General features: G+C 43.0%; 1 protein-coding gene across 1 annotated transcript in view; it reads right to left on the bottom strand.

Annotated features, from left to right (window-relative positions):
• Positions 1–3,644: 3,644 nt before the first annotated feature.
• The window catches only part of arhgap36 (Rho GTPase activating protein 36), a 30,337-nt gene continuing 18,547 nt past the window's right edge, over positions 3,645–15,434 (bottom strand). The window contains exons 3-13 of the mRNA XM_030779214.1: positions 14,977–15,045; positions 11,167–11,447; positions 8,949–9,150; positions 8,723–8,778; positions 7,133–7,283; positions 6,673–6,821; positions 6,164–6,340; positions 5,749–5,837; positions 5,271–5,467; positions 4,590–4,891; positions 3,645–3,716 (exon numbers count right to left, since the gene is read on the bottom strand). Of these exons, the coding sequence (XP_030635074.1) occupies positions 3,645–3,716; positions 4,590–4,891; positions 5,271–5,467; positions 5,749–5,837; positions 6,164–6,340; positions 6,673–6,821; positions 7,133–7,283; positions 8,723–8,778; positions 8,949–9,150; positions 11,167–11,447; positions 14,977–15,045 (1,745 nt within the window). The remainder of the gene's footprint in view (positions 3,717–4,589; positions 4,892–5,270; positions 5,468–5,748; positions 5,838–6,163; positions 6,341–6,672; positions 6,822–7,132; positions 7,284–8,722; positions 8,779–8,948; positions 9,151–11,166; positions 11,448–14,976; positions 15,046–15,434) is intronic.

A 15,434-nucleotide genomic window follows, 5' to 3' on the forward strand; every position in this document is an offset into this window, starting at 1 on the left:
TTTTTTTTTTTTTTTTTTTGGGGGGGGGGGGGGGGGGCAGAGAGAACCGAACTGCGGGCACCGGAGCAGCGGCCGCGCGTTTGATTTGTGTTTCTTAGCAGGTCTGGTTTGGCTTTTTGGATGACTGCTTTCTAATGAGAAGTGAATGTAAACATTCTTGACAGTCGAAATGCACAGAAAAAACGGAGGTGCCGAGTTGTTTTTTGATTGTGTAGATGAAGCTGCAAATTTTTTTTTCCTGTCTCCTGACTGCTGCGGGGACTTTGCTTGTGGATTGAGGAATGTCAGGGTTCTAAAGGATATGCTGTAGTTCCACCATCATGAACAGGTGAACTCTTGCAAGGATTTTTTTTTTTTTTTTCGTTTTATCGCACGAAATTGCCATCGTACGCATTACGACCCAGTGGCCCGGCTAGTTTGTATCAGAACTAACGTTAATTAATTATTGATGAAAAGCTTTCACCTGTAACAATCTCTGATCGCAAATACCGTTAGATTTGATACTCCTTAAAGCATCGAGATGCCAGTTTCCAGGAACTTAAGCTAATTATTGATTGAACCTTGGCTGAGACTCTCAACTTGGTATTCTCTCGCTTTCTCCTCTTCTGCGAGCTTCCGTCACTTTTTAACCGGGTACGGTAGACGAAAAGAGGCGAAATTCAGGTCGTTTACCAGAGTGTGACGAAAGGCTATAGGATCTGGACTTTGTTTTGTGCTCGGTTCCAGGGCAAAATGTGGCTTTCCCCGCACAAGGCCACGGCATGTTAGAGACTAGCGCAGGCTTGGGCTTTGGTGAAAGCTGTTGCTACATTACTGGGCTTTCCTGTAAAGATCCTGAAGCCGATGGTTCTGTCGCCGGTTCAGACCGTGCGTTGGCTTACAGGGGCATTTAAGGACATACCGCGCCACCTTCTGAGCTTGCTCACAGCTAGTAAATATTTACTATATTACCAGGGGTCAACCTTTTGGGTAATAAAGCCATCCGCAGCCTCAGACAGCAGGAGAGAGAGAGAGAGAGAGAGAGAGAGAGAGAGAGAGCAGTTGAAGTTAGAGCTGTTGAAATTCCTGTGCCTCGGGGGTGGGAGGGTGGGGGGGGGGGGGGGGGGGGGGGAATTAAAGAATGTCCTGTTGAAGAGAAGGAATCCAAATGGGCATCGTTAGCTGAGATTTTCGGCCAGCTGTCATTGGCTGTGTCGATTCTCAGTGACGTTCATACAGATTCACGTTATGCTCACCGTCTCCTCACATTTCATTGGACTAAAGATGGATGTCAGTCACATTATGACACAAATAATGATAAAAAAAAACAAAACAGGCAGTTAACTTCTAACGAAACAGTTTCTTACATGAACTACACTGGTCAATATAGTTCTTTTTTTTTCTTTTTTTTGGGGGCGTTCATTATGAGAACAGGCTCTAGTCTATGAGGATTCAGAGGTGACTGTGCTGCTGTTTTAAAAACTCCTCTTCCTTTGTGTTATTTGGTTACAATCAATGCATGAATCCGCTGCACCTATCATTGTTATAAAGCCTCTGTATATGTGCTATAAACAGCATGACATCAATACAATGAAAAAATAACAACAACAACAACAACAAAAAAAACACCCAGACAGATATGAAGCTCTCCAATGCTATCATTTCCATCTGCATGTTTCCCTTTTTCACGTTAAAAAAAAAAAAAAAAAAAAAGGAATTTTGACTGACATAACTCAACCTGACAGTATGTCATGCTGTTCCTATGGCACATCTATGTACGCTCTATGACAGTGCTAAGTCTAGTGATACAGTCTGTGTCAACAGATACACCTCTACACATTGAGTTAAACTGGATTTTTTTTTTTCCAATGGGTTGTGAACTTGTGGTTAGAGAGAGAGAGAGAGAGAGAGAATGTTAAAATAGGGTGTTTGTTTCTTCTCTTTTTAATTTATGTATAATTATAAATGTTATTTTAACTTTTTCTTAGATGTTCACTTTTTTTTATATATTTTACTAATTAGTCTACCATTCTTGTGTAGGCCACTGAAATGGGTTGATTTCGTTTGGGGGAGGGTAAAATATGGAGGAGACCGGGGGAATATTGCTTGCTTTGAATAATCACAAAGAGGCGCCTGAAAGGGGTCGTTCCAAAAATTTAAAAAAAAAAAAAAAAAGGAGTCAAACTGAAAGAAAATCATCTCGGATATATAACATGAACATAATGTAGAAAAGCAGCGATGCACTGATTGGTTATCGCTCTTCCCTGAACGCCAGGTTTTTGGGGGGGTTTTTTTCTGAGGCGTTTGTCAGTTAGCTTCAACGCCTGTGGAAATGTTGACAACAGTTCTTACTACTGCTGGGAGGACTGACTGTCAGTTCTATTCAAGGTCTATGTGCAGGTTGGTATGAGGTGGTGTGCAGTGTTTCATTCACCCCCCCTGCATCATGTAAAACTACATTGATTCCATTCAGGAAAACAAACAAACAAAAAAAAAGTGCACTTTCGACAAACTATGTACAATTTGTAAAACGACTCAGTAATAATTCTGGGGTTTAGGGGGGGGTGGGGGGGGGGGAGGGTGGCAAGTGTGAATGTTGATGGACTCGAATGAAAACCTCTCCCCAATAAAAAAGAAAAAAAAAAAACAATGGACAGATTGAAACGGGATTGAAATGTGCTGTGTGTGTTTGTTTTTCTCACAACCAGATTTTAGAACATCGACGCCGACACGGAGTGAGTTAAAGGGTCAGACTGAAGTATTTCTCTTAGGCTGCGTCATGTTTTTTTTCAGTAAACTGAAACGTTTTTTTTTTTTTTCTCCTCTCATTTTAGCGGAGAGCTATCAAATATTGACCGTTTTAGAAAATAAACAGCTAACAACGATCATTAAACAAACCTGGTGAATTTGAGAAAAGATTAATTTAATTGACATAGTGTGTGCTATCGCAATATTCAAATTCATGAACCATGCAATTCATAATCATATAAACATACAAAAAAAAAAAGGAAACTTAAGAAAGTACACGGAGATCATTTTAAACAGTAATGGTTAATAGTTTAGACATCATCATCTATTGCCTAGAATGGTTACAGCAAGTCATCTAAGCAATCGATTTTGAGTTGAATACTGGAAACACTGGAAACAAAAATTCCCTTGACCTCTAGCTCAGACTCTTGTCCTTGTACGAATGCTTGTCTTGAGGGTTGGGCATTGATGTTAGGAATACTGGGGAGTACCAACTTCAATTTTGGGTTTATGATGGCAACAGTCATGATTTAACATTGCATCCCCTTATTGCTGGTACATGGCGCCCTCTGGTGGTGATCTGTAGCATCAGTTCCATTGGGTTGAGTCTCCATTCAGGGATTTGTCCAGGGACAACTTATCGTTATTTAAAATGTCTTAACTGTTGAGCAGTCAAAGGCCAAGTGGACACTGCAAACAGTCACTTTGTTTGTAGAGACCATAGTACAGGTTTATGAATGAGGATGCTTTTGGTTTCGTCATCTGAAACTAAAACTACGGTGTGTCACAGTGCACAGAGATTTTCCTCCAGCATTGACTGACAGGCAGTTTAGTTTTAGAGCGATTCTGAAACGCCATTACGTGGGCTTTTTTTGTTTGTTTGTTTGGTTGATTTTTAAGTTACCTGTCCACTCCTCTCAGCTTTTCTCGCACTGAAACGGCTCAGTGACAAAGCTTTGGAGAGACGGGCTTCTTCTCAACATGGCCATCTGCAAGACAACATTTACAAGAGCTGTCACCAAGCACAAAGTATAAAAAAAAGCTAAAAAAAAAAAAAAGTCACTAAACTACTGAACTAAACAACATAGTTGTGTTTTTTTTTTGTTTTTTAAGAATATGTGTTAATACTGGATCAGATGTGCATGGACAAACACAGAGAAGACCAAGCTTCAAGCAGCTTCCTTATAGAACCCACTGACCAGAGTCTAATTTTGGTTAAAAGGATTTTACGCCGTAAACTGAAACAAACGCAAATGACCAAAAAAAAAAAAAAGAAGAATTTATCGCTCTCAATTAAAGGTAAGAAAAGAAGAAAGAGAAAGATTTCTCCATTCTGCACCTTTAAAAGATCACAAAACACAAGGTGCAGCTTCAAAGACGTTTTGTGTTATTTGGTTTTATTTATTATTATTGTTTTCATTTTTTTCTTTTTTTTAATTTGACAGGGGTCACAAAGCGCATGTTTGAAGCATGTTCCCATTCATATGAAAAGCTCTTCTCTACTTAAAAAAAACAACTTTTGCAACCACCAAACCCCACGTATTTACACTCTTGTCAGTGCTGTGCGTCTTGATGACATCACACAGAGTGTCTGATGGCATGTAACATTTGGATTAAATTAGCATTAGGCCGACGGTTAAGCGTCCCTTAGAGAGAGTGAAGCGTTCTCTAAAGGAAGAGCATGCACTGAGAGAGGTCACTTCAAAAACCAAAGGAGCAAACAGGGTTATATATTGTCTAAGGGATACACAAAGAAACCTTTACAGAATTACAAAACCACTTGGATATAGCCCACGGGTAGGACGAACCACCTCCTATGACTAGCTCTTCTAGGGTCATACTATGGTCTCTGAGCCGGACACCTTGCCCGTGAAAAAGTCCCAGAAGTTTGTCGGCTGCTTGCTGTCTTCCGACGAGGCGGCGGACGTGTTGGAGTCTTGCCGCACCCAGACGGTTCTCTCCCGAGGGCTGCCGGGTTCTGGGTCCGACCCAGAATGGAGGCTCTCTCTCGGGCACGCCTGTTCAGCGCCGGTCCCCCTCTTCACCTGTGTCTCCGGGTCGTCTGACGGCAGGTGATGGGAAGGTTGGGCCAAACTCAGCAGGTTGTGGTGAGAATGGAACTGCCTCATCTGTCCTATGGATTTGGCTGGACCGTCAGAAGAACCTAAAATCCACACACAAACACAGACCCGTAAACACTAATAGCCAGTAGGCGATTTGTTATTTTTTTAACAGGGAGGACGGCGCCATGGTCACTGACACTACTCTATAGAGTAGATAGGGGTACTGGCAGGTTAACAAGGGGGATGCATTTTGGTCATTTTGCTAACAAGGGGGATGTCATCCCCCCCTCGTCCCTCCTACAAATCGCCTTCTGACTACACCTGTGAAGTACCTGTGGACTGAGAATCATTTCAGTTCGTTTTACTGAAAACATTTGTGTTAAAGTGAGAACGGTGAACAGCAACAGAACAGCAGAGAACAGCAGAGAGCTCCTGGGACAGTTGGTTGTTACGTAATGAGGGGACTGCACTGACACTTACGTTTCCTGTTGTTGTTGAGACGTAAGACATTGAGAAAGACCTCACTGGTCAGGCTGCCGCCCCCCTGCGTCTCGGGGAAGAGAGGCGAGGGGGGGTCCAAGGACGAAAGGTCATCGCTCGACTGGCCGACCGAATCCAGAGACGCCTGAGTGTCCCTCCGACCACCCACATCAGTCTCCACAGTTAAACTGCTCCCGCTACAACAGGAGAAGACAGAGTTATGAGTTAAATAGATATTTTAGGTCTGTTAATGAGTAGTAAGGTGTTGATGACTCTGTTTTTTAATTGAATTACAAACAATATGTGAGAAGTAAATACATAAAAGTCTTCATGTCGCTGTTACTTTAAGAATCTCAGATACATTTTAGAAACATCACAAATTCAGCGGCTGTGAGCTGATGGATCGTACCACAGTGTAATTTACAGAGGGGGAATTTACAGAGATGTGAAGAGTGTCTGAGTGGTTAGGGGGGCAGACCTGAGTTTCCTCCGCAGAAGGTAGTCTATGACATCAGGGTCCGTCTGAATCAGGCTCATCAGCACCTCCTGCTGGAGCTCTGCTGACACCTGCAGTCACACGGGAGAATGACAGCGTGCCACATCTGTCAACTGTCTGGCTTTTTCTCACACCTTTTTTTAGGTTCATCTTAAATCATGTATCCTGAAAATGTATAACGTCATAGCTTCTTCTATAAAATTGTAGTCCCCTTCTCTCTCTCTCTCTCACTCTCTCTCTCATCCATCCATCTATCTATCTATCTATCTATCTATCTATCTATCTATCTATCTATCTATCTATCTATCTATCTATCTATCTATCTATCCCTCTCTGTCTCCATCATCCATCCATCCATCTCTCGCTCTCTCTCTCTGTGTCATTGCCTGTCTCTCACCGTGAAGAGGCGTTTGTAGTTCTGGATGAGCAGTAGGGTGACTGAAATGATGGCAGCACTGTCCTCTATGCCCAGGGCCTGTAGACTCAGGTCTTTGTCTGCTCCCTTCTCCCTCTGCAGCAGGTTGGGCCCAAAGATCACCGCCAGGTTAGCCGCTGTCATTTTATTCCCCGTGATCTGACACACACCAGTACAGAGCCAGTTACCGGCAGAATCGCACAGGTTTTTACAGAGGAAATGATGCATGCACAGAACAACACAGAGATACTAATTGCCCTGCAGATAAACATAGAGAGACCAATACCACCACAAAGATGAATTTACATTTAAATATTTTTATGTTTGAGGTGAACGAGCATAATACAATATGGCAAAATCTGACTTTTTAGTAAACACAAATATAACTTACAAATATAACTTGTATGGTCTTATAAATAACACTTGTAAGTTTAAAAACTGTTAGGACACAAGTTGAGATGCAGTTGGGAATAAGAGAGAAACACGGGTACCGGCTGCTGGTCTGGCCCTGTAGAGTCCTGCGCGTGCTCCTGTACTGTGTGAAGTAAGGTGAGTAATTTTAAAAGCGTGTCGCAGTTACAGGGAGGCAAGAGATACAGGAGCTGCTGCAGGTACACCAGCTGATCCTCTCCACGTAACTCTAAAGCACAACGCGGAAGAGAGAGGTTGTTTTCATAAACAAACACAGTGCCACATATATGCACACAAAAATCAAGCATCCAAATACACAAGTTACATATACATGGATATTTCAGTTTCACCTTCAGCAAGGTCATACTACTCATAAAACAGAACTCCCCCAGCCTTTATGAAATTTAGCAACAGATGCATTCCTCTTAGAAACAGGACGATACCCAACACAACGGGCACAGATGAAAGTGTGAGCAGACTGATTATTAAAAACGATCCATAAGAATGGGTCTGACGGTTAAAGAGAGTGAGCGTGCGTACGGTTGGCGTATAGGAAGGCGGAGTAGAGTTCACGCGGCAGGAGCGGGTCGGGCATGTCCCTCAGAAACTCTTTCAGGAGGGCCGCCACGTCGTGCACACTGTGTTCTTCATCCAGCATCACATCTGTCCCGCTGTCAAAGTCTTCCCTCAGCTGAAAACAAACAAACAAACATCACATCACATCACATCTGTCCCGCTGTCAAAGTCTTCCCTCAGCTGAAAACAAACAAACAAACATCACATCACATCACATCTGTCCCGCTGTCAAAGTCTTCCCTCAGCTGAAAACAAACAAACAAACATCACATCACATCACATCTGTCCCGCTGTCAAAGTCTTCCCTCAGCTGAAAACAAACAAACAACATCACATCACGTCACATCTGTCCTGCTGTCAAAGTCTTCCCTCAGCTGAAAACAAACAAACAAACATCACATCACATCACATCTGTCCCGCTGTCAAAGTCTTCCCTCAGCTGAAAACAAACAAACAACATCACATCACATCACACCACATCACATCACATCTGTCCCGCCGTCAAAGTCTTCCCTCAGCTGAAAACAAACATCACATCACATCACATCTGTCCCGCTGTCAAAGTTTTCCCTCAGCTGAAAACAAACAAACAACATCACATCACATCACATCTGTCCCGCTATCAAAGTCTTCCCTCAGCTGAAAACAAAAAAACAACATCACATCACATCTGTCTCGCTATCAAAGTCTTCCCTCAGCTGAAAACAAACAAACAACATCACATCACGTCACATCTGTCCCGCCGTCAAAGTTTTCCCTCAGCTGAAAACAAACAACATCACATCACATCACATCTGTCCCGCTGTCTAAGTCTTCCCTCAGCTGAAAACAAACAAACAACATCACATCACATCACATCACACCACATCACATCACATCTGTCCCGCCGTCAAAGTCTTCCCTCAGCTGAAAACAAACAAACAACATCACATCACATCACATCTGTCCCGCCGTCAAAGTCTTCCCTCAGCTGAAAACAAACAACATCACATCACATCACATCTGTCCCGCTGTCAAAGTCTTCCTGCAGCTCAAAACAAATACACACACAGATACATGCCATACGCATACACACACACACATACATACGCATACATACACATACACATACACACACACACATATGCACGTATGCACGCACGCACACATGCACACACACACACACAAAATGACACAAGAATCAAGAAACAAATTCCTTAAATGCCTCGTCTCACAAACACATTTTTATGTCCAAATGAAGGTCACAACACCACCACAGCGGTAAACAAATCGAATCAGCAACACATAATCCAGCGCTGACACGCAGACATATTAACACGGAAAGGTCAGTTTCTCACAAACATCTGAAGGGGAGCAGAGAATGGTATGCATGCGGAAAGTTCAACTAATCAAAGCAAAGATTTACCCCATCCAAAGTTGTGGATGTCACATACATGAAAGCAGAGAGGGAAAAAGCCCTTCTCATCTATAGCTCCAGGCAAGAGAAAGCAGAAAGACTTCCTGTCCTTTGGACATCAGCGTATTCCTAAAAGTGCAAAATTCACGACGTCCTACCTGACGAACTCTCTTTTTTGAGCTCCCCACACGGAAAATCCCCACAGTCTGCAACCCTGGAGAGAAAGAGAGTGTTTCGTTACAGAATTACGATAAAAAAAACGTTTGACGTACTCACGCTAATTAATGCTAAGCAGCAACTTTCTCCTGTTAAAGTGAAACTGGACAGTTGTCTCTATTGCAGGTCCAGTGAATCCAAATGAAACACAAGATGTCCCTTGCTCACCGTAGGTGTGGATGTGTTCGCAACAGCGCTCCATCACGCGGGGCACCTGTCTGTAGATGGGGTTAAGGCTGAGTTTGGCCTGTGTGCGGCCTGACGAGGCCTTCCTGATGTCTAGCTCATTGGGGTGAGACAACTGCAGTGCCTCCAACAGCCGAGACTGACTCTCTACCAGGTCAGAAATGGAGTCTACTGACAATCCACCCTACAGAGAGAGAGAGACAGAAAGAGCGAAAGAGTTAGGGGGAGGGAGAGAGAGAGAGAGAAAGAAAGAGAAAGAAAGAGAGAAAGAACGGGAGAGAGAGAGAGAGATACAGAGAAAGAATGAGGGGGGAGAGAAAGAGTGAGAGCAAGAGAGCGAGGAAGAGAGAATGAGAGGGAGAAAAGGGAGAGAGAGAGAATTAGAGAGAGAGAGAGAAAGGGGCTTTCAAAAGGTCGAAACATGTCTGCATGCATTTTAGCGTCTGTATATACAACACAGTTTTTATTGATTACTACTTGTTTAATTAAGAACATTTAAACAACTGAGGGTTTTGGGAGAGAAGAAGAAAATAACATAAGCATAAAGCAATTAGGGATCCATTTACAGACAGAAGAAGTCGACCGAAAGAGAGGAATGTAAACGCTTGTTCATAAAGAGCCCTTCAGCCGTCAAATCCATCATTAACTTGACAATGACTCATGTTTTCTTTCTCTCTTTCATTCTTTCATTCTTTCCGTTTCTGCGGGGTGCACTAGATGAGTTTGCCTTGGCCTAAATCAGGATATGGATATGGCGTGTTCCCCCCGCTGAGTTGAAGCCACCAACAGAGAAGTGGACTGCGATCACGCTGAGTAAAGATCGGAGCCAAGAAAACGCCCCATCAGTATCAGGATCTCCCACACAGAACCTCGTTCCGTCGATATCACGCGTTTAGGGATTTTTTTTATACCAGGGGTGTGTTCATTTTCAGGAAATTTTTTTTTTTTTTTTTTTTTTTTGGAGATGTCATAACAACTTAGCAGATTTTCACACTATTTTATTTCTGGTTTTCCTGCCTGTGGGGGGGGGTTCTACTTCCTTTTTATTTGTTTAACCCAAGGTTCTTTTTCAAACATGACACAGCAGAAATACAAAGGAAACGACAAGCGTTTTGAGGGCTTTTAATGTCTGTTCCTCTTCATTTCGTCCAAGCCTTGCGAAAAATTTGCTGGATTTGCTCTACACATCTCAAACGAGCGATGACACGGTCTGACTCCACATTCAGGAGGAGCCTTGTATCCGTATTTCGTGATGGGAAACTGTTTACGAGATATAATCGGCTTATCCTCCAATAAATGAGAACACGCTTCATTTTTACTGGCCCCTGTTCATATTTGGGTAGTTTTAGTGTCAAAACACAAAAGTCGCAAAATATTTTGAAAACAACTTTGGTTAAATAACAAACATTCGAGTTATGCAGACAAAAAATGTTATGAGTACACAGGATACGAAAATGTTTTGAAACAGCTCTGGTAACTCTCTCAGGCCAATGGTTCACCTCGTATAGGTCAAGTTATTGAAAACTCTGTCGTTTCTTTCGTGCGGATCAAATTCCTTTCAAACTCTCGCGTCGTATCTTTTTACTCAAGCGTCTGAAGCGTGCTATTCTTATAGATACGGATCTGCTTCTCATTGCATTTTTCAAATTCGGTTCTATTTTGAATGAACTTGAATCAGTGAGAGAGATAAGAAAGCAATAAAGACAGCACAGGTTCAGAACCAAATTCACAACCAGCACACGCAACCACGGCGTGTGTTCTGGGTAAAAACACACGCATCAGCTATATGACACACACACACACACACACAGACACACACACACACACACACACACACACACACACATCTGCACACAAACACGTATATCCACGTATAATCACGGCGATCACACAGTGAAACGCTCCCACCATCACACATGTCTGTGCTTTGCAAACTGAGAATCAGACTTAAGTTTCCCGCCCTGTTTCACTTGTACCGGCTCTAGTCCTCGTCTGCGTGCTCTGGACCTATGACCTTTTAGACCCTTGTCTCTCTCTCTGTGCGTTATAACGTTTATGAATTTACCACATCCGTGAGTAACGGATGGGTTTAATTTCACACAAGTGCACTTCTTTTAAAATACACGTTCCGGAGCCGTCAGCTCCTTAAACGCCGAACCGTCCGCGTTGCTGCGAGGGCATCGAGATTTAAACCACGTACCCGTCGATGCGTTCTGGAGTTGTTGTCCAGGAAGGTCGGGGAGAGGGGCTTGCTGTGGATCTCTAAGGCCGAGGAAGAGGCGGCGCCGGGCGAAGACGCCGTGTTACAGAGAGGCCTGTTCACGTTCTGCTGGCGTTTCTCCGCTCGGAACCACAGCACGCTCGCCTCCAGGTCCAGACAGTCCCGACGGCTCTCCTTCAGGGCGTCCTGACGCTGCTTGTAGGCTCTGTCGTTGGCGATCACCTGAGAGAGGGGAATCCCAAACGCCTTGGGTGCCGTTTCTACGAAAGAGACAAAGAAAGGATACTGCAGATTCCAGTATTCCGTGAGAGAGTAACAGTACGGATTACATTCACGGACGTAGTGTGAAGAATAGATATTCATATTTACAGGGTGATCAACATTTAGTCAGGGATTTATTTCGATATAAAATATTATCAAAACATTGGAAACGTTTGTGAATGTGATCACAAATGTAGAATTTTATCAACAAAACTTTATATTGTTCATTAGTAATAAGTATTCAATAGCAATAAGCGTTCATTAGTGGTAAGTAATAATACTCATTCATAAAATATTCCCACCTATTTGTGTCAACCCGTAAACTAACAGTTTTTTTTTGTCAGTAGCTTTTGATACTGTGGAGAATATTTATCTTTCGTGTTCTCAGGAAATGCGAGTCAAGCCCATGTCCATCTATTTATACACAAACGTGACACAGCATATTAACAACTTGAGAAGAACAACCACAACTGGGCCAAGCCCACATAAACACATCTCCTCAGCTCTCAAGAAAACAGGAGGTCACCACCACTAATGACGAGAATCGCTTCATTTCTTTCCGACAAACAATTTACGTGCAAACTGAGAAATACCGTAATCCCAGGCTCTCTCTTGCCATCGCTCACTTCACACAAACAGCAGAATTGTCGAAAAACGCATTAATTAGACCTACATGCAGTGAAGATGCTGGAAATTCTCACAAATGTCACAAGATCCAAACTCATGCAACTAAAGGCCACAAACAGATCCCATCTGTGCTGATCAGAGACCGATCCTCAGCACCGCAACAGAAACGCTTTTCTTCTGCATCTGCCTGGGGCCGCACAGGGGTTAAAGACAGAGGTGCTAGCCCTCCACCCCCCCCCCCCCCCCCCCCCAAAACACACACACACACACACACAGAGTTGATACAGAGTCCAAATCTATTTTATTCTAATCTCCACATTTGGTCTCTTCATGAACATAATCTGTGTTAATAGCCACACTCTGGATTTATGTGAGAGAGAGAGAGAGAGAGAGAGAGAGAGAGAGAGAGGGGAGAGTTAAGGAGAGAATCCTATTAGATGTTCACGAGGGCAGACACCCTTAACACTTAAATAATCCAACCCCCACGAAGACAACGTGGCAAACCTGTACAAAGTAACAACAACAGACCAGGCTTCCGGTCCTACAAAAACAACAGGCATGTCCATGGAAGCCCAGTTTGTGACCTTTTTGTTTTTTTTCTCATCCTTTACCCCTTTTGTTCCTTCCGGGCATCCGTAAGCCTCTTACAGGGAACATAGCACTGTAATCAAGACTGAACTTTTTAAACTCATTACGGCACAAGACCGTGCCTCATTTAAACAGGCTTTCTGTCTAATACACAAGGTCAGTGCTAAAGAAAATAAAACAAAAAAGTAATTATCCTGTAACTCAAGTTGTCCCGGGTCTAGTTTCAGGGGGGACACTGGGCCAAGAAAAATCAATGTAGCTTCTTCTTGGACTCGTTGACCATTAAAACCCGTGTGGAAATAAACTAAACGAGATTAAACGGTCGCGGCTTGGCGAACCGTCCCTCTCGCAGCACGCCTGAGCACCGTGGACTACGCCACCCCCCGCAACCCTGTCTGTCTAAATAATTCTCGCGAGGTCAAAGGTTTATGTCAGGTGAGGCTAGTCTGCTGTACTGGCCGTCGGCCCAGGGTGGACCTGGTTGGATCGGGGGATTGACGCTGCTTGGACCTCTTCTCCGTCCATCCCCCCCCCCCCCAAGCCTCCACGCGTCTCTCTCTCTCTCTCTCTCTCTCTATCTCTCTCCGCTCGTCCTCTCCACGGCCTCTGAGTCTGAGGCCAGCTGCACGTGCCAGATAAAAACCTGCCATTGGCAGACGCCTGGAGATCCTCCAGAGAGGAGGAGGTGTTGCTGACTGAAGGATCTCCCTTGGCAGAGACACTTACAGGTCGCAGATCAGCCTCGGCATTTCAGACAGCAGCTGTTTAGACCATAAACAGTGAAAAAAAATAAAATAAACAACTGATCCTGGATCAGTACACTATTGCGATGGACAAAAAAACAGATGGTGGAATATTTTGGATGGATTCTGCTGATCTACCTTATATAGAGGATTCACGGATGATGAAAAAAAAAAAGAAATCCAAAAAAAAAAAAAGTTTTTTCAGATTTTTTTTCAAGTGATATATTTTTTTTTCAATTTCAAGCACTAGCCATTGGCAACTATGCCAAAATAGACTTTCTGAGAAACTAGAGAAGAACAGAGGTGAAGATAACTGCTTAAGATAAGGAATTTGTGTGACGCACATTGGGAGGTTTTTCTAAATGTCAGGTAAAAATACCTTTAGATCAGACATTATTACTAAGCTTTAGTACTTTATTACATCCTAATGGTAAAACGGATGCCATGCTGTGCAAGGTTAATGTTAATATTTAAATTTGATTAGAGGAGTATCACGGTCTTTATCATTGGCGGGTCCCTAAAAAGTAAGAAAGCTAAAAAAAAAAGACCATTCTAGAAGGAGGATCTTAGCAATCCTGTGAACAAACTGAATTTTACATGATTCAACTCTGATGTTTGACAAGTTGGGAAAATATAGTATTAACTATAAACTAAAAATAGTTTATGACCCAAAATAAACAAAATGTCTACACACACACTTTAAACAGACTAACCGCTTAATTTGTTTATTGCCGACACATGCCTTATATGCACATGGCCGCAGAGATTGCGTAGGGTATTACCAACATGCCACCATTCACAGTGCCAAAACTCAATGTTCTCCTGGATGATAAAGAGGGCTAAGTCGCCCCGTCTTAAAGGCCTACGGGAGATTTCTCTGAAACTGAAGCAGTCGACAGAGTGAGTTACCAGGGTCAGAAGCCCTACTGTGGGAACATCCTTTTATCACTCTCTAAACTCCAGCATCTCAATTTACCAGGCTTACAGAGAGAGTGAGGGACAGAGAGGGTGAGAGAGTGATGGTTACGGATACGGGGGGGGGGGGGGAGGGTTATACAGACAAAGACAGAGAGAATGAGAAAGAGAGAGAGAGAGAGAGAGAGAGAGATTGAAATGTTCTTGGCAGGTCTTGGTAAAGATGACATGTATTGAATATCTATCACCATAGAGATCACGTGTTTTGATAAAAGTAGAACATTACCAGCACAAGGAAAGGTAGAGATTGAATGTACAGACTTCACTTTGAAATGAAGAGAATATGGCCGCAATCCAACAGAAACGAAACAATCAGAAATGCACAACATGCTCTGTGAACCGAACACATTAATTCTGGAAACTGGGCTTTGTCAAAAGCATGACCAAAAGAAATTGTTTCAGCATGCTTACGTCAGAGTGTGAGTAAAACAATTCAACCACAGCCTAAGCCTCTGAGTCACAAAAGACAGTGTGCAAAAGACTGTATGGCTTTGAGTGACCTTGAAGGGTTGTTAATCCCTGTGGAAAGAAAGAAAGAAAGAAAGAAAGAAAGAAAGAAAGAAAGAAAGAAAGAAAGAAAGAAAGACAACCTTACCTCGTTCTTTTTTCTCCTTGGAGAAGGAGTCGAATTTTCTTCGGAGTGATTTCCTTCTCTTGCGAATCTCTGTGTTGGGGGTGGGGGGCAAAAAGAGAGAGAAATACAGCCGAGTGATTAAAAATCATACGGAAAAGATGAATGAACGGATAGACGAGAAAAGGATGGAATCTATCATGTTTCAATCTAACAGAAAAAAACTTTAAAACATTAAAACTAAGACCAGACCAGCCTTATTTCCATGGAATCTTACTCCCTACTTTGACAGAAATGCTTTGTGGTTTTTCTCTGTTAATTCGTCTCTACTGGGAGAACTTTTTTACACACAACTTGTAAACGGGCAACACGTAAGAGCGACTGTATAGCTTCACAGATGCACAAACACTAGCGCGTCTCCAGTGTTAAGCCCAACACAGATTGAGTGTTACGCGTTAAGACCGAAAAGGTGAAGGCATCTC

Source organism: Chanos chanos, chromosome 7 (assembly GCF_902362185.1).
Source record: "Chanos chanos chromosome 7, fChaCha1.1, whole genome shotgun sequence".
NCBI lineage: Eukaryota > Metazoa > Chordata > Actinopteri > Gonorynchiformes > Chanidae > Chanos > Chanos chanos.